At 37.8% G+C, this 23552-nt stretch overlaps 1 protein-coding gene across 8 annotated transcripts in view; it reads left to right on the forward strand.

The window, feature by feature from the left end:
- Positions 1–23552, forward strand: part of DCLK2 (doublecortin like kinase 2) — a 246910-nt gene that overhangs the window by 81222 nt on the left and 142136 nt on the right. For all 8 annotated transcript variants that reach the window (XM_038558994.1, XM_038558996.1, XM_038558995.1 and 5 more), the window contains exons 3-6: positions 10874–10976; positions 13975–14076; positions 14954–15004; positions 18600–18694. In XM_038558994.1, coding sequence (XP_038414922.1) covers positions 10874–10976; positions 13975–14076; positions 14954–15004; positions 18600–18694 — 351 coding nt within the window. The remainder of the gene's footprint in view (positions 1–10873; positions 10977–13974; positions 14077–14953; positions 15005–18599; positions 18695–23552) is intronic.

A 23552-nucleotide genomic window follows, 5' to 3' on the forward strand; every position in this document is an offset into this window, starting at 1 on the left:
ATTTTAAAGGTCATAATATTTATTAACACATGTTTATACTCTTAGAATTTCCAGTCTGGCAGCAAATGGAGTCCTATTCTAAAACCATATGATTCTAACTTGTGCTTGTAATTTGTTTTTAGAAAAAGCCAATTTGTTTGGAGTTACCAATTTCAGAATTTATTCCATATTCCCTAAAGTATAGGAGGTTGGCCTGAACTTGTACTGACCTTATGACATTACTTAGGAGTTGATCCTTAAAAAGAAAGATAAATCCTAGATACAAGTTTATGTACTTGCCATTCATTTACTTTGTAAAAGTAAGACCTAGAAAAATGGTCTGGTTATCCGGGTTTTGGCATGTATAAAAACTTCTCTGACTTCTCTCAATAAAATCTCTTACGTTACTTTTATAGATTGTAAATCACACTGTTTTCTCTTTAGGGAGACAGTGTGTGGTCAAGTACAATGACTACGTTCCAGGTCACACTGGCAGCGTTCAGATCTCAGCTCCTCCTCTGATTGTTTGACCTTGAACAAGTTACTTAACCTCTGAGCCTTTGTTTCTTGCGTAAATTGGAAATCACAGTGCCTACTTCACAAGGTTGTTCTGGGGCTAAATGAAATTCATGTGTAAATGAGCCTCTTTGTGTACAGTGTGTAGTTAGGTATTCCATACTTGTTCCCTTTCCCTTTCTGTTGGAAACAGAAAAATTTGGATTAGAAAATTGCCCCCTTTTACTTTGGTTCTCAGTTGCCTCTACTGTGACACTTATGAATTGATATATGTGTTTATTATGTGAAGATGGTGGAGCCTGGAGAGCACTGACTCCAGTTCTAGTCACATCTGCTTGCAAACATTCAGCTCCAGCTTCTCCAGAATTAGAGGAAGACTCATGATGGTTGGCTTAATATGTTTCTTTTGACATCCTTACCTAAATTCCTTTTTTAGTTTGTTTTGTTTTTATCACTAGGTTTCATGCCCTGTGTGGAGCCCAATGTGGGGCTCTATGCAGGGCTCCACCTCCTGACCCTGAGATCAAGAACTGAGCTGAGATCAAGAGTTGGATGCTTAACCAACTGAGCCACCCTGGCGCCCCAGTGAATTCTTTTAAATTCTTGCTGCAGCCTCCTTCCAGTGGTGGAAAGCTCTAGGGTAGATTTGAAACTTTTTCCTGTAGGAATGAACACTGGGGCCCTGGAGCAGTCAGAGGGTCAGCTTAGAAATGACTTCATTTCTAGGAAGAGTGATCATTGTCTTTCCTCCAGAATACATTTGGTAGCCAAATATCTATAAATTTTTCAAGAGATTTTCATCCTGTTGAGATAGAGGTATTTCCTGAAACCAAATCTGTGGTCTCAAGATTCTGTGATTTGTTGTGATTGATGAACAGCCAGCTATTATTTATGAAGAGGCTACAGTAGGAGAGGGAAGGCAAGGTCCAGTATTTTTTTTACTGGAAACAAACTAAATGTCGGGAGTTGTCTATTTGAGAAGCCCTTTACTGTCAAGTACTGTCGTCTCTTAGCTTCAGTCCTGTTTCCATGGCAACCACAGGGTCACCAGTGGCTGGCTGAATGGTTTTACAGGAAGCTGAAAAACATTGCTATTCTAAGTAGCTTTCTTTTTACTGTACAAAGGGATCCTTCCCTTACTGTAGGCCAGCCAACATTTACTGGGAACAAAGCAGGCTATTTATGCCGATTGTATTCTGGGTAGAGGGTAAAAAAATGGGGAGACCCACAGGCCCTGCTTACTGACCTGTGAATTGGTTTTTCTGATTGTTATTCCTAGCATTTTGGAATAACCAAATAACATATCTTTTCTTTATTTCATTTTCTTTATTTCTTTATTTCATTTTTGAGTTTTCCTGTTTGTGTTAAGCAGTTCTAAGGATAGAACTGGTTTAAAAAAAAAGTGTGTGTGTGTGTGTCTGGTATAATATTTGTTATGATGAAATCAACCTGCTGAATTTATGGCTTTCAAATATTTATGAGGGCAGTGTATTTAACAACAAAAGAAAGTGTCCCATGCTAGCAATAGAAACAGATGATTACTCAGTAGTTATTAGGCTTATCCTTTAATGTATGTTAAAATTGTCTTTTTTGGCTTTTCTTTATGTCTTAAAAAAACTTGTATTTCCATTTGTTTATGTGGTAGAAAAATTACATATGGCAGACTAGTTTTTGGGGGTTCAAAATTAAATGCAGTTCCTTTTTGGCAATTTATGACTTAAGTCTGTTTCTTAGGAAAAGAAATCAAGGTTACCAGTGCAGTTCCATTAAAAGCTGACATAATAATATTAGTTTCAGATATGAGCCCCTTACTGGACTTTTCTGAGCTCCTTCAAATCCTCTTTAGAAGTAAGTTAGAAAATTTTTTGTTGTTCTTCTTTACTCTTCAGTGGAGATGGCTTTTATTTTATTTTATTTTATTTTTATTTTTTTTGGAGATGGCTTTTAAAACTGAACTCTGATAATGAAAGCCTTTAATTTCAACAGATGTGGACTATTGTTCCTAATCTGTTTCTTTCTTTCATACACACAGTTAAAGAAAATCCATAAAAAACTCCAGTGTGTGTTTTAACTCCTGATATCTATCATCTTGTTGCTGGAAGGCTGGGTCCAGCCGAGAGGGTCCCTGTGTACATGCAAGATAGAAATCAAATGCAAGCCAGCAGGAGGAAGTGGTGAAAGAAGAGTTTATTGAAGGTGTAGAGAGAATGCAGGTAAAGACAGAGCATCTGGGAGACTCAAGAATAGAGAGTCTTGTCTTTATTGGGGTCTGGGTTTTTTTTTATTGAGGGTTGTGGTCTGGTGTACATGTCATCTTAGATATCCAGGACGGGTTAGAATAAAGATGAAGACCCAGGTGTTACTCCTTGGAGCCAGGGGGTCTTGGGGTGGATATAGTGCCAGTGGTCTGGAATATGCATGTGATGTCTTCTTAGTCATTCCTTAGATGTTATCTATTGTGCTGGAAGACCTCAAAGAAATCGTTAACTCCTTGTCCCTTACAAGGAGGACATACCTTAAGGCATGTATAGGTCAGGGGTGCAGGTCCTAGCAAAAGTAGAAGCAGGAAAGGAAGTGAAAAGCAGATTTTCATGGAGTCCTTCAGTTTCCCCATCTCAATCCCATTTCTTCTATAAAATGTCACTCTTGTTCTGCGAGATGGACTTCAAGGAAGCCGAGATTTTGACCCTGACTATATTTAGGTAAATTAATGCCAGATTAAACTAGTCCTTTACTGAGATCCAATGATGTTTCGTCTGCATTTTTATTAGGTCTTGGAAATTTTTAACAGATAGTTTTGGAAAGTATCTCAAGAGACCTTTATTTAATACATCCTCAAGTCTGATTATCACCAAGTGGTAGATTTAATAGCAAATTGCTTTGCTTTAAATGTCCTCTACCAAATGGTTGTAATAGTAGATTTCTTCAGTAGTTTTTCTGAGGTAACCCTGAAATAATGATGAAAGGGATTTAATTCCTGAAAGAGCTTGCATGATCTAAAATGAGTTTTTAGAAGTTATTTTAAGGTGTTTAAAGCCAAAATGTGATCAAGTATTTGTTGATGTTGGGGGAGGTCATCAAGATGTGACTGCTGATCGACCCATGAGCAGAATGTGAGTGATCAGAGGCTCCTTACCCCATCCCCTGTCCTTGGAATGTGGGTTCTGTTTGCCTTCCCCACCCTAAGGCTGCTCCAAAGACATAGCCTTGAGATAATGTCTGTAGAGAACATCTGCCTGGTATATATGTCTGAACCTGGCTAAAACCTCTATGTGAACTTTCAAGATTTGGCAGCATGTGTAGGGATCCACTTGTCTTGCTGCCATGCAAAACAAGCCTCATATGGAAGTTTCCTTTGCTGGTTAAAACTGTCACCTCCCAACTTGGAATGGCCTGTCTCTTTTTTTGGTTTCTCCCTGCCCACCGAGTAAGGGACCAGTTTCAGATTTCATCCAGGAAGATCTTGAGAAGGTTTTGAACCAACAGCTGAATTTTTTTTTTTTTTTTTTAAGGCGCTATAGGATTTGACTGGTGTGTTCAGAGTTTATAGGTTATACTGGCATAGAAAACCAATATCATGAATCTGGAAACAAGGACTACCTTGCATGATTGATTATGAGTTGATAGGAATTCATTGAAGGAGTATGAAGTGGAGCCTCTAGAGAAGGGCTACTTGGAGTGAGTGGGACTCAGCATTTCATTAATTCAACAGGAATTTACTGAACAAACCCTTTTTACCAGATGTTATGTACTGTGCTGGAATTATAGTAATGAACAAGACAGTGTCCCTACATGTATGGAGCGCACAGTCTGGTGAGAGGTCCAGACACAAAGTCCAGGCAATTACTTCAATGATAATGTCTATGTTGGGTGAATTACAGAGTATTAAGGGAATAGCTGGATTTGGAAGGAGCAAAAAGATTTTGTTGAAGATTTCTTTGAGGACCTATGAGCCTGAAACTGAAAGCATTCCCGGTAGACATTGCTATTTACCCACTTAAAATAGTGTTTCCTTTTTTATGCACTTAACTTTTCAGAAACAGTCTCCAAAAATATAAATAAGCTTTTCTTAGAAACTAAAATATTTACATTTTAGAATTTTATAGTAAGAAGAGATCTTAGAGAAATACAAACTGTTTTACCACCAGCTCCTTCGTAACACTGGAAAGGATGAGAAATGCAAGATTTCCAATGGGTCAGGAAATAGACACCAATGGGTCAGGAAATAGAGACCTCCTCTAGTTCAGAATGTGCGTCCAGGGAAGATTACATCCCTGTGTCCTCTACCTTTTTTCTTTTGAGGAAAAATTTTATTCTCCTATATGCATGCATGATATCTTGTCAGACCTCAAGCCTTCATATCTGTTTCAATATCCTTTAAAAGAGAACAAATAGGGAAATCAAAACGTAATCATGGCTGTTAAATAATCTATTAATTTATGTAATGTATTAAGAACAGCACTCAAATTATGGCTGCCACCTACTCACCCCAATCTAATTAATCTGTCTCGTGAATGATAGGAAAAATTACTGTTTTTAAATGGCCCACATTCCTTTGGAAAGCTTAGAGACTCCCATCAGTACATTATTTCTCAGTTGGATGTTTCTCCATTAGATCCTCCTGATTGCTTTAATTTTGTACCTTAGCAGAAATATTACTTCCCCATCATTCATGTTGCTTCTTTCATGAGCCACAAAACGTCTATTATTTCTGAAGAGCTTCTTGTATTGAAGAATTTAGAAGCAGACAGTGAGAGGTCTTCTAAACTGATAAACTTTCCTCACCTTTGTTAAGGACTTTGAGATGTTATTCATGGTCCTGATATATTCTTTTCTGAGTCAGATTTACTAACATGGCCCATAACTTAATGTTAAAGTCTAGTTTTTAAAACGTATGAATGAAGGAACAAGACCACCACAGTTAAAGAACAAGAGATATATTTAAAAAAAAAACATAAAAGTTAGAATTATGTAAATTCAAATATATGAAATATTCAAATATATGAAATATTCTAAAAGTAATGGATATTTTACTTTATGGGATGCTCATTTGTGCTTCTTTATAACTGTTGGAGTGTTCTTCTGTCATAGTCTCCTCTTACTGTGACATTTTGAACCACTGTTACTTTTCTTCTCAGTTTCTACGAATAGACTGTGCTTCTTGCCTCTTGTTTATGCCTGGCATATTGTAGGCACGTGATTAACTTAGAATGAATATACAGTAATTAATTAATGTGACTCCCATTGGTGAGAAATAGTTATTGTAGCTTACATCAGACTCCAGCATTTTATCAGATATTTGACTTTGAAAAGTATTGACTGAGTTTGTGACACTACTAGGAACAATTAAATATGTAGTCCATATGCTTGTAAAATGTAAGCATGGGCAAAGAATGACTATATTATATTTGGAGGCCTAGTGGTACACAAATATAATTTTAGCGTAAAATTGGAATGGTATTCTTGCCTGCCTTATCTAAAAATGTTAACATTTATGTGTAAAGCTTACATATATAGATATAAACTGGTGCTTTGCTCTGATATATTACATTTAAGTCAAATCTCTTTTTTTCTCTTTTATAATTATTCCAAGATGATGTTGGTAGAAACTATTTTTTAATGTGTGTATATAAACACAATCTTATGTATTTTATAAGTATATGTATACAATGTGTGTATTTATATGTACATGAATTACATTTCTGTGTGTTATTTCTGGGACTTAATCAAGTCAATATCTTAATTTTAAAAAGGATATCTTATCGCTTTTGTCTGTAATTTTCTACAAGTCAAGACTATGAGAGGAACGTTTCCAAGTTGTCAATGGTATTTCCTGGGAAAATACATAATTCATTGAACTTGTAGGAAAGCATGTACTTATTTTGTTTATACTTATAGAAAGATTATCCATTAAGTTAAATTTAAAAAGTCTATGAGTCCATGAATTAGTGAAGAAATAACAGCTACCTTTACGTGTGATCACATTTAGTCTTTAAGGATGAAATGAAATTGGTATCTTGCCCAGGCTTTCTACGTGTAAAGAGGCACAGGCTCAGCAGCGTAGTGCTCTGCTCCAGACACACGTAAGTGCTCAGCTCAGCAAATGCTTCAGGGTTTGACAGTTGTATTTTATTTTATTTTTATTTTTTATTTTTAGGTAATATGTATACCCAATGTGGGGCTCAAACTCACAACCCTGAGATCAAGAGTCTCTTGCTCTACCAACTGAGCCAGCCAGATGCCCTTGACATCTGTATTTTAGATGACATTATAAATGGAGTTTCCTCTACAATGAAAGTGAAAACAGAACTGAAACCTCATCCTCCTTCTGCAGATATTATTTCGGTTTACATTTAATCATATTCATCAATTTCCTTGTCTGCTGGTGTTTCTAGTGCATTTTAAGTTTACAGTTTAGTGGAACATAGTAGTGACAGTCCAAACAGTCCATGACTATATTATGGAAAATGTGAACAGACTTGTATTTTAAATCAGCAGCAGTAGAGGGAGAGAATATTCCCATCCATTCCTTATTTACTCATTATCGATACAGTCTAGTTTTTTGTATTATCTATGTTCATATAGATTTTCTTCTCTTGCCTAGTTAGATGCAACCGCATGACACAGTAACAATGCCAGCTTCAAAGGTTTTTTTTTTTTTTTTTTTCCCTAAAACAATATATGGACTGGCTAACTTCTTTCATTTTAGAACCAAGAATTTTTGTCATGCAGACTGTGGGATCCCGAGTGGACCCTTAATGCTGCTTATGGGGACATCATTGTTTCTTCCTCAGGACAGTGCACTAGATTCCTGGGGTGTGTTGGGGAGGTGCAGCAGAGGGTTTAGGGCCAGGACCCAGATTGGAAGGTGGGGCTCCCCTTTTGGTTAGTGACACTACACTGTACGGTGTCTATAAATAAGACCCTTTGCTGGGGACACAGCAATGACCAAGTCAGACCTGTTCCTTTCCTTTTGGAGTGGAGGCAACAGGTATTCATTAAACTAGTAATGAGTAACTCCCCACAATCCCAGATTGCAATTTTTTATCTTTTCTTCCTCCTTTAACCTGCTATACCTCCTCTCCCAGCCTTTCTCTCAGTTGATGACTTTGTTTCCATTTTCTCAGTGAAGTAAGAAGTAATCCGAAAACGTCCAGCAGCCCCACCACTATGTGTTCCCATCTAGCAGCTTCTGCCGAGGTTCCCTTACTGGGGGAGACTGACCATAGTCTCACATGAGGTCAGTCCCTCCTCCTGCACTCTGTTCCTATCTCCTCTCTCTTACAGAGGGACACAGCTCCAGCAGGTCTCCCCTATCTTCCTTGCATCACCATTTTTTCCCTACTCGATCATTTCAATAGCATAGTAATGTGTTTTGTTCTCTCATCTTTAAAAAATAGGTTCAGCTCACCACGGACTCCATTTCTTCCTTAAAAAAAAAAAAAAAAAAAACATGATTTATTCATGAGAGACACACATAGAGAGGCAGAGACTCAGGCAGAGAGAGATGCGGGCTCCCTGCCGGGAACCTGATGCAGGACTCGATCCCAAGATCCTGGGATCACAACCTGAACCAAAGGCAGGTGCTCAACCTCTGAGCCACGCAGGCGTCCCTCCATTTCCTCCTCCTGCCATTTTCCCAGTCCTATGCTCTACCTTTTCAGTCAAAGCTCCTTGAAAGAGTTGTCTATACTCGTGTCTCCAGTTCTTCTGCTATCCTCTATTAAAGCTCTCTGATTAGACAGTCTCTTCAACCACTCCATTAAAACTATTTTCATCTTTAAGATCCCACTAATCTCTGTGTTGTTGATTCAATGGTTACTCCTCAATATTAATCTTACTCTGTTGGTAACACTGACCCAGGTGATTGCTCTCTCCTCCCTCCTCCTTGAAACCATTTCTTAGCTTGGTTTCCAGTGTGCTACAAACTTTTGTTTTTCTTCCTTCTGTACTGGCTGCTCCTTCTCAATCTTCTTTGCTGGTTTTTCTTTTTCAGCTTGACTTTGTAATGTTACTGTGCTTCAGAATTCAGGCTTTAGATCTTTTCCTTATGTGCATTCATTGCCATAATTCATCTCAAGATTTTAAATATCATCCATATGCTGGGGAGTCCCGAATTTCCGTCTCTTGCCCAGATCTCTCCTGTGACATTCAGATTTGTCGGTGTCCAACTTTCCATCCAGCACCTCCACCTGGGGGTTTAATAGGCATTTCACAGTTAATGTTCCAAATCTGAACTTATGAGCCCCTTTCTACCACTAAACTTGTCCATTATCTTATATTTTCTCCTGTCAGAGTTAATGACATCATCCCCTTAGTGGCTCAAACCCAAACCCCTGAGCCATCATAGTCTTCTCTCTCCTTTCATATTCCCATATCCAAAGGAGTGGTGTAGCCCCCTCTCACTACTTCTACTCCCAACACCTTTGCACAAACCACTCTAACCTCTTGCCCGATTAGCAATAGCCTTTAACGATGCTTTCCATCCTTGTCCCTTTCCAGTCTAATCTGAGCATATGTGATCCTGTTAAAAGGGAAGTCACACTGTGATGGTCTTCTGCTCTGAAGCCTCTACTGGTTTTCCATCTCAGAGTAAAGCCCACGTCCTTACCAATGGCTGACAGGGCCCTATGTCATCTGCTCTACCTCCCCTTCCGTGTATCATCCATTCTTCCCCCTCTTTTACTGTATTCCAGGACTGTTTTTTCAAGAACATGCCCAGCCTGATCTCTTCACAGGGTTTTCCCATATTCTGTGCTTTCTGCCTAGAACACTTTCCCCACATGCTTGTTCCTTGATCTCTATTAAAGTTTTGTTCAAATGTCACCTTTGCATGAGGCATCCTCTGACCACCCATTCTACACATTCACTATTCTTGTCTTTGCTTTATCTTTCTCCATAGCACTTACCACCTTTTTATATTTACTTACACATTTTTATTGTGCTGCTTTTCACAATTGCTCTGTAAAGGTAGGGGTTTTTGTTTCTTTTTTAAAATTTCTTTGCTAATATTTCTATAGCACCTAGAATGGTGCCTGGCACATAATAAATGCTCAGTACAAATTTGTTGAATTAAGTGGAGACAAGAGTTGTTTACTATTTTGTGAGGTATGTCAGGGTCCTGAGTCAAAATACATGTTTGTTTAAATCAGTTGTGTCACTCGTTCATTTTATACCTACCATTCCTTGAGAGTGTTTGGGGCAAATCTGAACCTATTTGATAGTTATATAATTTGGTTAACTATTTAACCAAATATATGTTTATGAGCTAGAATCTGAATCAAAGGATGGAAAACATCTTATGGATACAATGTTTGGAAATCCAAACTTCTATTGACAGGTGGAATCATTAGAAGATTGATTAGGAAGATCTAAATTGAACTGCTGCAGGAAAAAAAAAAAAAACTTAAAATCTATTATAGTCCTTATATGTGTTAAATACTTTTATTCCATATAATCAACTTAATTGTTTGGCATTTATTCCCTAGTCAAAATACCAATATTTCCTTGCTCAAATCCTCCTAAGTACTAGAGGAGTGATTTCTTAAAACTTTATTATTAGGAAAAGAGTATTTTAAAAAAAGAGGAAATCATATAGCCAATTGAAAAATGGGGAAAAGTGTACAAAATCCAGGAGGATATTTCTCATAATCACTGGGATGAGTGGATGAATGTGATTGCTGCAGTGGGTCCAGTTTCTGTGCAATCTGAAACTGATACAGTATGTGTGTTGGTAGATTGGGGGGAAGGGCTGAAAAAGGAATATGAGATTGAGACTATACATTTAGGTACAGGTCTTTGGAAGGGCCCCGAAACTTCCTCTGATCTTAACGATAATGTTGATGGAGATGAGTGTTGATACATTGAGCCCTTAGATGCCCAGCACTATTCCAAGCAGTTTTCATATATTATCCCCCAAAGCAACCTAAGGCGTACTGTACCAGAGGTACAGAAAGTCATGTCCAGGGTGGCCCAGCTGGGAAGGGGGAGAGTGAGGAAGGTTAGAAATGAAATTAGACTGAGAGCAGAGACCTCCATCAGCCTCAGCCCTGCCACCCATTAATTGGGGGTCATGGAAAACATCACTCTACCTTGCGTATATGTCCTCAACTCTGTTTAGGAACAGAAATATTGATGCCAGCTATGAACTCCTTATTCTGTTGTTCTCAGGTCAGGGAAAAGTGTGTGGAAGTCCTTTGTGAAGAGTAGAGTGCTTGGAAATGTAGTGTGATATTAAATTACTTTTCATTCCAATACAGTATTATAGGTGAGGCTTGCAAATATAATGAATTTTGTTGACTTTTTATTTCACTTATAATGTTTCTAATTCTAACATTTTTAATTTATCTCTTAGATGTGAATTTTTTTTTCTCTTTAGGTTACTTGTCTGCAAGACTTTTTTGGTGATGATGATGTTTTTATTGCTTGTGGACCTGAAAAATTTCGTTATGCCCAAGATGACTTTGTCCTGGATCACAGTGGTAAGGCAGTTTTTTGACCATCTTGATAATACCCCTGAAGCAGAGGCTTGGGGCTTCGTCAGTTGGCAATGTTAAGTGGTCTGGCCTGTTGAAGAAAGGATGACATTGGTGGTACTCTTTTTGAACTAATGAAGGCAGAAAATAAAATGAAAACATTGGCCTAGCTGTTAAAAACAACCTAATTCAAATAACTTTCATTTTTAGACTAAAACAAGTTATGTTTTTACTGCATTGTGTTGCCTCTGAAGTGCATTTCCTGCCCTGTTTCAGAACAGTGGCTGGCTGTGCCACCTTAAATATATGGGTTTTATTGAATCTGAAATGGTTAGTTATACATTTTCTGTGTGCATAATGAGATAGATAAAATGATAATAACTAAATTGTTAATAGCATTTGCCTTAGATTTCTTTTTACCTCATTGTTAGCAGCTTTAAAAAAGAAACCAACATGCCTTGTTCATATGTGCAGGAAAAAAATAAAGCTTTTTTCATTGATGGAATAAGAAAAATCCCTTTCTCCGATGTATGGAGTTTTCAACTTTTTAGCAATTACCGCAGTGATTTCAAGTGTTACTGATTCTGGGAAAATGGCTTTACTCTTTGTCTTGAATTAATTTAAACTTATCGTAGTAATAGTGATTATTTTAGCTGATAGTAAAGTCAACTTCCTCCTCAATTGTGGTAAAATCCATATACAGACATAACATTTCACATAGGAGAGTGATGTACACTCTTTTATTTCGTGAATGAGGAAAGTTGGCTTTTCAAAATTAGCCTGACAGTAGACCCTTTCCAGTTGTAGTGATTCTGACTGTCCAGAACTAGAGAAACATGTCATGAAATGAATACTGTGATCCAGAAACATGTTAAAATTCAAGATGAGATATTTTGTGGTACCAACCTTCTTTGTATAATTCTTCTCTGTCATACTATGTCAGTTATCCTGGGGATGATTTATCTTCTTTGTGCTTAGGGCTCGCTTATCTGTACTTTTCATTTTGTTTCATTTTTTTCACTGCTGCCAAATTTCATTGAGGGTTTCTGTACCATTTTATGTTCTTTGGGCTAGCCCTGCTTTAAACTGGTTATACTACTGGAAAGGATTGCAGAGAATGTCCTTTTGTATCATGTGTGCTGATGCTCTCCCCTGTTCTCATGGATACTGGAGGTTGACTGAAATGTACATTTACATTATCATCTGTATTTGACATCTCTCTTGATTTTAGCTTCATAAATATTCCTTTATGAAGGAATATTTCATAATATTCCTTTGATGTCAATCAATATTAGTAGATTTGAAAGTGGAGACACTGAAACATGATGCTATCTCCTAGGTTGTAACATTAATTTGGCTAACAAAAACAAAATGTTTATTGAGCACATACTATGTATGTACTCCATGTTTTACGTGTATGTTGTAAACTTACATAAGCTAGTTTTATCATTCCTGGTTTTTGTTGTTAGCTATTGATGGGCTCCAAGAGTGAAAGGTGGATGAAGGCTACTGATCTCTTCCCTCTCAGTTGCCAATTATTAACCTTCTGCAAACTGGGGATATTTGGCTTTTTCAAAATCATAAGATTTTGTGAGGATTAAATGAGTCAATATACATATAAAGCTGTTAGAAGAGTGCCTGTTGTATGTGCTATTGCTCTCGTTATTGTTGTTGGGAACGTTTTCATACCACCACCAGCAGGTCATAGAATTAGACCTAATTCTGCCACTGTTGTTATTTATTCAGAGGAAAAGTTGTGTTTCTAACTGGTTATTTAACTTGTCTTTTAATCTTAACAAAGTCCTAACTTTCTATCCTTTTAAGATTCTGACATCTTGCATTAAAGAGTCATTAAAATGCTAAACGCATTTTAGCCAAGTAACAGAATCCTCCTTCAAGAACTGGCTTCAGGACTGACTGAGCCCTAAAACTAAGCTCTAGTTGTTGGTTCTCTAGATTTATACTTGTGCTTATGAAAGAGTGGCCGTGCCTTTACGATTGTTTCTACACACACACACACACACACACACACACACACTCACACTCCTACTCCTGTTTAACATCCACGATGCTAATTAACTAAAACTGAGGTTGCTACAGCCCCTTCCACATAAGATTTTGATTAGGGTCTTTCAAATGCTAACTAGCCCCCCTGGTGTGTATTGTCCTGATTAGTGGACTTCACATGTTAATTTATTCCCCTGAGGAATAGATTAAAACCAATCCACATTGTAATCTTACTGCATAAATTGAAGTATTTTAACGTAAATGACAGACAATATGTTATCTAATTTAATCTTTATAACAAGCCTACGAAACAGATTTTATTCTCAACCCAATTTCATAGAGAAGATAACTGAGGCTTAGAACCTGAGGGCCCCCCGGTTAACAGTTAACAAAATCAAATCCATGATTCGTTCAAAATCTTCATGATTCCAAAACCCACGTTCTTAATTATTCAAATTAGCAGTGATTATTTTAGCTGCAATTAGTTTGAATTATCTAAATGCTGTTCTATTTAGTGATTTATGGAAAAAACAAAGTTATTGTTTAAAGCTAGCTTCCTCCTTTTTGATGCTCCATACTTAGGGAAAGTGGAAAATAAGACAGTAAAGAGTCCCATACCCTTTCAAAATAAGATTATCAGACAGTTTGGAGAGAAAAAAATTGTAGCCTTTTGCTATCAATACTGACTAAAAAAGGAAGTTGCCTATGTTTAGATTAGGCTCTATGTGTGTGTGATCAAGTTAGGACATGGGGATTTCTGTGTTCCGTAGGAACTTCACTAGAACAATGAGATGGTCTGCAAGATGCCTAGTCTAACGACTAAGAAGGATAAACCTCAGGTGTACTTTTGGGACAGTTGCTTTGTGTGTTAAAGTTGTTTAACAATAACAGAAAATGATCAGGTAATCGTTCTAGGCAGGAAACTAGATTCACATTTAATCTTCCCTTGATTAGTATTTAAACTAGATTCCATTAATACCCTTTCCTTCCTTTCTAGAATGTCGTGTCTTGAAGTCATCTTATTCTCGGTCCTCAGCTGTTAAGTATTCTGGATCTAAAAGCCCTGGGCCCTCCCGACGCAGCAAATCACCAGCTTCAGGTAGTTAGTCGTTCTCCTTCAGTTTCTTTAATTATTATAACTAGTAGCCTTTCCCATGTTTATATATGCAGCCAGGTTCTAAAACATGTAAATGACATGATTTTTAAAATAAAAAATTTAAGCCTGTTTCTCAAAGTTGTTATAAATCTGCTGAGACACTTGTTTTATTCTGACACATTTTCTCAAGAACAGTCAACACCTAGAATTTTCTGGTACATAAGTAGAAGTGTTTCATATTTGGACCACAGCGTACTGTATTTTTAACTTTGTGCTATTTGATTGTGGATGTTCTTCTCTTACAGGTTTAAAACATACATATACACATGTGACACAGAATGGATTTACTTGATAAGTTTCACAGGCTTTTCCTTCTTTAAGCAATTTAATAGTTGTAGTGATTATTATCGGAAATTAGTGCTTATTTAAGGTCTGACTTACCTGTAATTAAGTTTTTTTCAGGTTGTAGCCCTGCAGATTTGTCATCACTTTGACTGTTTGGGGGACACCTTTTGAAAAGCTAAAAACATCTATAAATATCTTGATGTGTTATTTCTATAAGGTTCGTTTATAGTAACTATAAGTAATTTTGCTGATACCCCTTCCTACTAAGGAAAGGATTGTGAAAAACCATGATTTTACATGTAGGAAATCTAGAACATGTAAAAGTAGTATCAATAAAAACTGTTTCAAGCATCAGACCCTATAAAAGGCTGAGTTTTTTGGACATTGTACTTTTCACTGCTTCCCCTTCAGCACTCACCCCTCACCCCACTTTCCTTAGGTCGAATTGTTTACCCTTTTTTTGTATACGTATTCCGACCTGCTGAATAACTGCTCTCCTTACTGTCTCCTCTTTGTATTCACTGAATGTGCACAGTAAAGAGGGGTGGCCACCACTCCAGTGCCTACTCTGCAACCAGATCCCCAGGTGAGCCATGATTAGGATGGCTTTGTCGCTCTGCTGGGTTTTTGTTTTTGTCTTTTGCCACATTTCTGTTTCCTTTTGCTCCATTTCCATGAACGTATCTGGCTTGTACCGGGGTACATCTGTGCGCTGTGGAGGGCTCCATGGTGCACAGGATGCCTCAGCCTCCTTTCTTTATCAGAGAACCAGTCACTGTCAGAAGATTGCCGATTGCCTCTCTGTACGAAGTGATCAAGGAGGCATACCACCTCAAAGAGGTCTATCTTGGAGTTAATTTTGGAAAATATTCTGTTATTGACAAAGGCTAAAGTTCATTGGTGATATGAAAATAGCCATAGAATTAAACTTTTCTGTCTTACCTTCCTCCCCTTCTGTTTTTTACCTTCTTCCCCACCCTACAGCTAATAGGCCCAACACTCTTTCTAAAAATATTGATAGTATGAATATTTTTTAACTGAAATCATCTCTGTGCTATGAAGCTTATTTCAAATCATGCTTTCTATAAAGTATCTCAAACACTAGGAAAGCTAATATAACATGAAATTTGCATAAATACAATTACCTGAGCTTATCCAATAGTAAATGTAGATTTTTGTCAGGTTCTTAACTTTCATTTTAGCCATAGGTTTACATGTGTTTATCATATCAGTAAAATAAATGGAAGTGAGGAGAGTGATTAAAAAATGAGATATTATAATGAATCCAATATATACTGAACTAAAAGTATGTTTCATAGCCACATTTGTCTTGCACACCATTATGTTTGTATATATATTTATTCAAATCTTTTTAAATTGAATTTTTGAATGCTTAAAAATTGATTCAAGAAATCTTAATATTTCGGTAGCATATTTGCATTTGAGATAGTAGAGCAGATCTTAAACTTGTAAGTAAAAGTTCTGAGATGTTTAAATCATGTTTCAGGGGGCTAACAGCTTCTTTATGAGAGATTAAACTCAAAAGTATGTTCACCACATCATGCAGTTATAGAAAACTGAGAAATATGTATTATTAAAAGCCACTTGTACCCACAAGTACAATGCTCTTTTACAGACCTCTAGCTGTGGCATACCTGTTAACATTTAGAACATTCTGTGGGACAAAGTGGAATTTCAAACAGAGCTAGTAACTGTGTGTAGATGTAACATTATACTTTTTCAGTCTTGGGAAAGAAATGCGCCCATTAATGGCCTTCTGGTTAACTGAATTCCTCAACAAAACTCTATCCAAAGAGCTAAATAGTGTGTAATGAACACATAGAAATTCAGCTGGATGACATGAGCAGGTAAATGTTACCATAATTTGAGTCCTAAAAATTCTCCCTTTAGGTTTCTAGCTTGTGAATCTTTCAGAGTCTGCCAAGATAGAAAATATTCAGAATAAACAAGCAAACAAGCCCCAAGTTTATTTCTTACATTACAGTTGAGGGGAGGAATGGAGAATAGCCTTATTTTGGGAGAGAAAATCAGGGGGTGGTGAAGGAATAGTAGTAGCATGACAAAGGTGCTGGCTGGTTATTGCACACCTACCAGTTGGTGGCAGCAGTTTGAGAGGAGCTGACTCAGTGTGAGACGGTCCTTGGTCCCACTTACCCTGCCTATGACTCTGGAGAAATGTGCAAATAAATGAAATTAAGGACTACTCATTAAGGAACTAACTTTTTTTTAAAAAACAATTTTCCAAATGCTCTGGGGAACTTAGAAGCCCAAATGTGACTTTGTATCCCTTTAGGCGGAGATTATTTGGAGGAAAATATGGACATGTCATTGCTGACAGCAGTAAAATCCCTAGCAGTGAGTTTTGTGAAGAAACTATGTTTAGGAGGGGATGTGTTTTCAGGGAGTTGTGTCTTCTGTCAGGATCACCATTTGCAAGAATTGATTTTTCTCCTGTCACTATTCCAAGGTAGCCTCTGATATCAGTGTAGTGTCTGAACATCTGTGAACGCCAACAACACTTACAGAGACTGGTGACCTATACAGGTTTCTGTATGGAATAAGCCAAAAAAAAAAAAAAAAAGGAAAAAATTCAGCCTCAGCTCACAGCAGTTTGACTAGTTCATTGCCCATAATAACTTCTATTTTATGTGAATTCCTGCCACCAATTCCCTTTATCTAAAGAGAATTTTTAAAAGAAACATCGAAATGTAACTTAATTGAGAAATAATCAGGACTGTTGAATATTCTAAACAGTTTCTAATTGCACAGTTCCTTGCCTTGTACTCGTGCTCTAAATATGCACATACATTTGTTGAGAAATTATAGGTAACTGATCATTGTTTATGCATGAGTGGTTTTAAATTAGAAAAATTAAAGTTTGGTAAGTTAAAAGTGACTAGAAAATGTTTTCATCCTTACCCAATTTAAAATGAGTAATGCAATAAATAAGCATGACTTTATAGTCCCAAATATCCCGGTTTATAGATGATTCATCTAATCACAAATACTTCTTGATTGAGGACTTTTGCCTCCACTCAAGGACTGGTGCTCACATTTTTGAGTCACCCATTTGGGACTTTTACCTCTGCATTTTGCTTTTATATTGATTAGCTTCATTTAAAATAATAGTTGTCTACTTCCTCATATTTAAAAAGAAAAGAAAAAGATGGACTTTGCTTTTCTTTCCATAGATAAGAGTGACAGTTTTCATCTTTGGGTAAAGCATCGAAGATTAGTGATAAAAGGGATTGCAAATACGTTTTAGCAAAACAACTATAAGTCCTAAGTGTTAATTAACAAGCTTGTGAAATTACAGCAGAAACAGATTCAGATGATCCAATTAGGAATAAGCATGAGTCATGCTGAAGTGTTTGACCAGCATTCTCTCAAATAAAACCCGCAAATTTACCTTTCCTTCTATACAACAGTGGTCATACTTTTCCTAGCTATGCTCTGAATTGAGCCTTCAACCTAGGAAGTGTGTAGAAGTTTGGAAGGGATTCTATTTTAAAAAATCAAGATTTGCTTAAAAAAAAAATGGGAGAAATTAAACTGTGAAGACAAGAAAATAGAAGGAAATAAAAAGGACTAGATTAAAAGAAAGTTGAAGAGTGTCTTTATGGCCTTCAAACAGATAAGCAGGTGTTGCAAGAAAAATGAGCAGTAATTTTCCCTTTCCATTAAGAATATACTTAGAAAATATGTTTGGATTATGGTGAAATTGATTTGGGAGAGCTGTAGGACTTCTGGGTGAAGGTTGGTATATACCGAGAGAGTGGATATTGGAAGTTACAGCTTCATAATAAAGGACTGCAAACATACCAGCCGTTTCATTTCTCTGCCCTTGTTGCCAGGTGGGCTGTATGGACAAATTCTCATTCACATCTCTACCATAATGTCTTATATATTTGTTTATGTCATTGTTGGAAAACTATTACTGAAAAACAATTCTAGTTTCACTCCTTTATTTGTCTGGTACTTTGTAATGCAAGGAGACACATTATTTTGGCCTTTCACTGATTTGCCATCTGCTTTGAGCTTTAAATGAATCAAAGCTTCATTGGAACTATGTCGTGCATGTGCTTAGTGTTTTTGCACAATCTGATTGTTTTGGGGTTTTAATGACCTCTGTCTCCTTTGTTGTCTCTGCCCCTGGTCAGTTAATGGAACTCCCAGCAGCCAGCTGTCAACTCCTAAATCAACGAAATCCTCTAGTTCTTCTCCAACTAGCCCAGGAAGTTTCAGAGGATTAAAGGTATGAAATAGGATATATGGCATGTTTGTGTGATTTTGTTATTTTGAGATGCATAGTTTGGTAGTTTAATTCGTCCAAGGGTTTGGGTGCAATTACAAATGAAAAAGGAAAGAGTTTAGGACTTGGAGCTGGGAAGACCTGCCTTTGAATCCTGTATCCTTTTTCATTTTGTAATCTGGGTCAGTTCACTTAACTCTTCTGAGCTCAAGTGTTCCCATCTCTAAAACAGGAGGATAAGGTGGTGGTTAGGGTTGAACATATTGGGGTAAAGTAAAACAAGTAGCAGTTTTCCCATTATTAAAATGATTTGCAATGGGAAAGCCTTGGTGAACACTATAAATCTTCTAAAAATTTCAATTTGAATCCTGATTTTAATACTACTGACCTAATTTGACTTTGCGAAAGTCTAAAACAGGACAAAATACTAGTATGGTACTCATGCACATATGTAGTTAACACAAAAAGACATGTTCATTTGGGTGAGAAGTTAGAAATAAATCTTAGGAATCTTAGGTTTTGACTGTGATGCCCTAAAAATATAAACAGTAACTTAACATGATCAGCAGTTGGTTTAATAGACCTCTTTTTTGTTTAATAGATATTTTGTGTAATACAGAGGAAGAAAAATGATGAATGAAACCAAATTTGCAAAACTTCAACATTAATTTCATTTAGTAGCTTTCAATAATTTAAATGGATAAGAGAAAATTCGCCTGGTGAAACAGCAGGAAATAATTGAGATTAAAGAGTGAAAGTTTCCTTTTGTAGAAACAATCAGATTATCTGCATGGTAATGTACTCTAAGAATACTGATGTATATATAGTGCTATGCCTGTGCCAATTAACTTAGTCTCTTGGCATTTTGGTGACATTGGAAATGTCTTCATTAGGAATACATTCTCCAAAATTGGTTGCCTAAATGCTTCAGATATTGTGTCTGAGGGGGTTTTCTTGACTCTAAAGATGTGAACTATCTTTTTCAATTAGTAAAATGGATTGTAAGAACCCCACCACCCCTGGGTGAGTGAGGAATGAGAACCTGTGAGCGCAGCATCCTGGTACCCTCAGAGCGGTGAGGATCATGGACCCCCCACTTGAAGGGTTCATTATTCTCCACCTGACTCTATGGCTTGTCTGTCCTGCCCCGAGAATGTTGCGTGAACATTCAAAACGAACCTGCACGATTCTCATGCTAAGTGGCAGATCAAAAAGAGGAATTCCTTCAGGAGAAGGACAGCTTGTCTGTTTTTGTGTCTGCTTCCTTATGTATATTGGCAGACAAGACACTGGACTGAGGTGGGTAGTATGTTTGGGAGTAGAGCATACATAGCTCTCACCTACCTCCAAGTGCTGGAAGCTTTTTATCTTTATCAAAAGAACCAGGCATTTTTGAGGTACTAACCTCGCTTCGGTCAGTTTATAATATGATTTTAATGGAATTCTAAACTGTCAAAAAAACAAAAAAAAGTTATACAAATTAAAAATCACTAATCAATGAAGTATTTTCAGCTCTCCCTCCCCCAGTTTATTGCACCTCAAATAGACAGTGAGGAGGTGCATTATTTTTAATTTGAGTTACTTTCAAGAGAACTAAAGTAAAAATGATTCAAGTTCATTCACTTCTTTTCTAATTTCAGTTTCATCATGTGTTAAAGTACAAGCAAGTGGCTCCTAGTGCTGGTAACTGTTAACCTTAGGGCGAACCCCACACAAACTTTCCAGTTAGCCACAGCCAGGTCCCGCCAAGGTAGGTCCCCGAGGGTAGGCAGGGCCTCTGGCAGGTACCTAAATCCCTTGCTTCCCTGGAATTTCATTCACATCTGTCTTCGTTATTGGTGGGTAACCTTTGTTCCCATCATTCTTTCTAGCCCATCTGCAGCTGTGAGCCCAAGATTGTTCCTTTTAATTGTTGTGCCTTAATTAGTTGGTGCCGTTTAATGCTCAGAGCGCACACCCACCCCACACACATGCACACAAACTTTCACGAGATCACTTATACTTCTGGAGTGGTAATTCATGGAATTTTAAAAACATAAATTTTATTGCTGAGCCGTTAGATAAAGTTGTTCTCATTATGCTGAGTGTATTGGAAATGGTCTAGTAACCCCAGCATCCGTCACAAGGCTGCTGGATAAGTGCTCAGGATTACTCATTGACACCTAAAAAGGTAAAGAAGAGTAATAATGTTGGTTACTGGTCAAGATAGAAGATGAGAGTATCAGAAAAATAAAGAGTAGCGGTCTTTCTGTTACTGGTGAGAGAGCCTGCCCTGTGTGAATGGGGAGGTCTTCGTTTTTGGATTCCCCGTGCAAAGATACACACGGGGATCTGTGCTCAGAATAAAGACAGCCAGAAGAAAGTAGCAAGCACCAAGCAGTTTATTAAGGTGAAAGTACACTCTCAAGGTAGGAGAGTGGGCAGGTTCTGGAAGGTGGAACCCACCCCTAGGTTGTTTTGGGATTGGGTATTATTGAATCTTTCTGGTTTGAGTATGTGCAGTGTGGTGGGTGGTCTTTAGTGGAGGCTGCGTCCAATCTTTGGGAAGACTCCTCCCACAGGGAGTTTGTGACCAGAACTGTCAAGGTGGCTTTTGTCCACAGGGCAGGGCAGTACCCGCAATGCAAATGCATTATAATACATCTAAGGTTACCCTGGGGCAGAGGTGATAGAGGAGAGACTTGCTCTGCACCAGAAGCTCCTGGTCTGTTAGTTCCAGGGTCTTAGAACCACCAGGTCAGAATGTTGTGCCCTCGGGCTTTTAATGCGTCACATATTTATCACTGTCCTTGCCTCTGGGGCCTGTCTCTATCATTCTCCCCTCAAGGACTTAGAACTCAGCCTCCCTTTGCTCCTTCCACTGCTCGGTCTAGCTTCTACCTAGCTTTTCCATGACCCTACCCCCTACCATCCAAAACTCACTTTGTCTTCCACCAGCTTGAGGCCTGTGGGCTTTACTCACAGCTGTAAAACCTCCTCTGGGTCTTCTATCATCTGTCTAATAAAAACATTTGTTTTTAAATAACCTCTAAAATGCTAGGATTATAGTTCTTTTAAATTGGCAAAAAAAAAAAAAAAAAAACCTACTTAGGAAGCAGGAGAGTCTATTTTTCTTCTCCTCACTTTAAAGCTAATAGAGAATTACCGTATTTTGCATTAAACATTAGCAGCTAAATGAGTCTCTGCCACACTGATCAACTTCTAGGCCACGATGCCAAACTGGGGCCTATCCTCATGGGTCATGCCTTATGGAAACTGCATCTGGTAACTGCTCCCAGCAATCTGTGGTATTGGATATTGTCTTGGGGATGAAGACCTGCCTTTGAGCCTACTGCAGCTTAGTCATGTTACTTACTGTACAAAATAACCCTAATTTTGATGGCAGTGTAAGCTGCAGTCAGCATCTGTCCACATTTGCATTATTTTCTCTATTCAGTGACATTACAAATGGAGAATTACAGATAATTACTACATGTTAGTGCTCTGCTTTTTTCTTCCCCTTCATTTACAATGGCTTATTAAGATCAATTAAGAGGGAATGTCTGACAATGGAGGACTGTTTTTCATAGGCAGGAACTATTTATCCTGGGTAGATGCTTTAATGGCTTTGGGAATAGATAATCTTTTTCCAGAGAATCAGCATTGACAAAAGCAAGCAAACGAGCCAGGACAGCATGTGCAGGACTTGACACTCCTGTCTGTGTACCAGGACACAGCTTTTGCTAGATTATTTATTTATTTAACTATCTAGGTTTTACCTAATAGGGAATTAGGTAAAGTTAAGTCAAAGGGAGGCAGAATCTGATATTCAAATACAGTTTTCCCCTCTTTGTGCCAGTTCTGGGAATCATTTTAGGGTTTTGGTGGGGATGTTGGAAGAACTAGAGATGAAAACAGAGTCCTACTGTGATGCTTAATCTCTGACCACAGAGTGTCTGTGGCTTTTTTGTTTGCTCATTGAAAAAGATATGAGAAATACAGAAGCAAGCCACCTCTCCACAAAAGAAGGGTATTCATAGTTTTTCCCATAATACTCTTTAAGGAAGGCCTTTCTGCTCCATTCATACACATTTATAAAAGATCATGCTCAGGCAGCCCAGGTGGCTCAGCGGTTTAGTGCCGCCTTCAGCCCAGGGTGTGATCCTGGAAACCCGGGATCGAGTCCCACGTCAGGCTTCCTGCATGGAGCCCGCTTCTCCCTCTGCCTGTGTCTCTGCCTCTCTCTCTCTGTGTGTGTGTCTCTCATGAATATATAAATAAAATCTTAAAAAAAAAAATAAAAGATCATGCTCTTTGAGAGACTGGACCAAAGCCAAGAGAGGAAGGAAAGCTGTCATCAGTTTGTGAATAATTTTTGCAAGATGGGAATGTAAGAAATAGGGTGGCAACCAAGCAATCAGAAGTCTTTAAATCTAAAACTGAAAGGAGTGTTAGGATGAGAGTTAGTTGTACTTTGATTATAATTTTTTGGTTTTGCTAGTTATGTGAAACCTACAATGTGAAACAAAGTCATCTCAGATCTGTGGTTAGCTTTCATTTTATAGATGAGGTTCAGAGATGTGAAGTGACTTGTTCAGGGTCTTATTGGCCACGTGGGATCTCTGACCCTTTCTGGGTCTCTGTCTCTAGCCTCTGACTCTTCCCCCCTTCACTGGTGGGTCTGGTTCAGTGAGTGCAGCACAGACCTCTCAGGAGGAAGCTTGTACGGTTATGATGGAAAAGCTATGCTGTGTGAGTCTTTTAGGAGGGTGAGTGCTGGGGCTGGCTTGCCAGATACTGAATATCTGGGTTTAGATATACATAAATGCTCTGAGTAAAAATGGGTTGAGATGTTAGAAATGGAATTGGGGGGCGGGCAGTG

Source organism: Canis lupus, chromosome 15 (genome assembly GCF_011100685.1).
Source record: "Canis lupus familiaris isolate Mischka breed German Shepherd chromosome 15, alternate assembly UU_Cfam_GSD_1.0, whole genome shotgun sequence".
Lineage (NCBI taxonomy): Eukaryota > Metazoa > Chordata > Mammalia > Carnivora > Canidae > Canis > Canis lupus.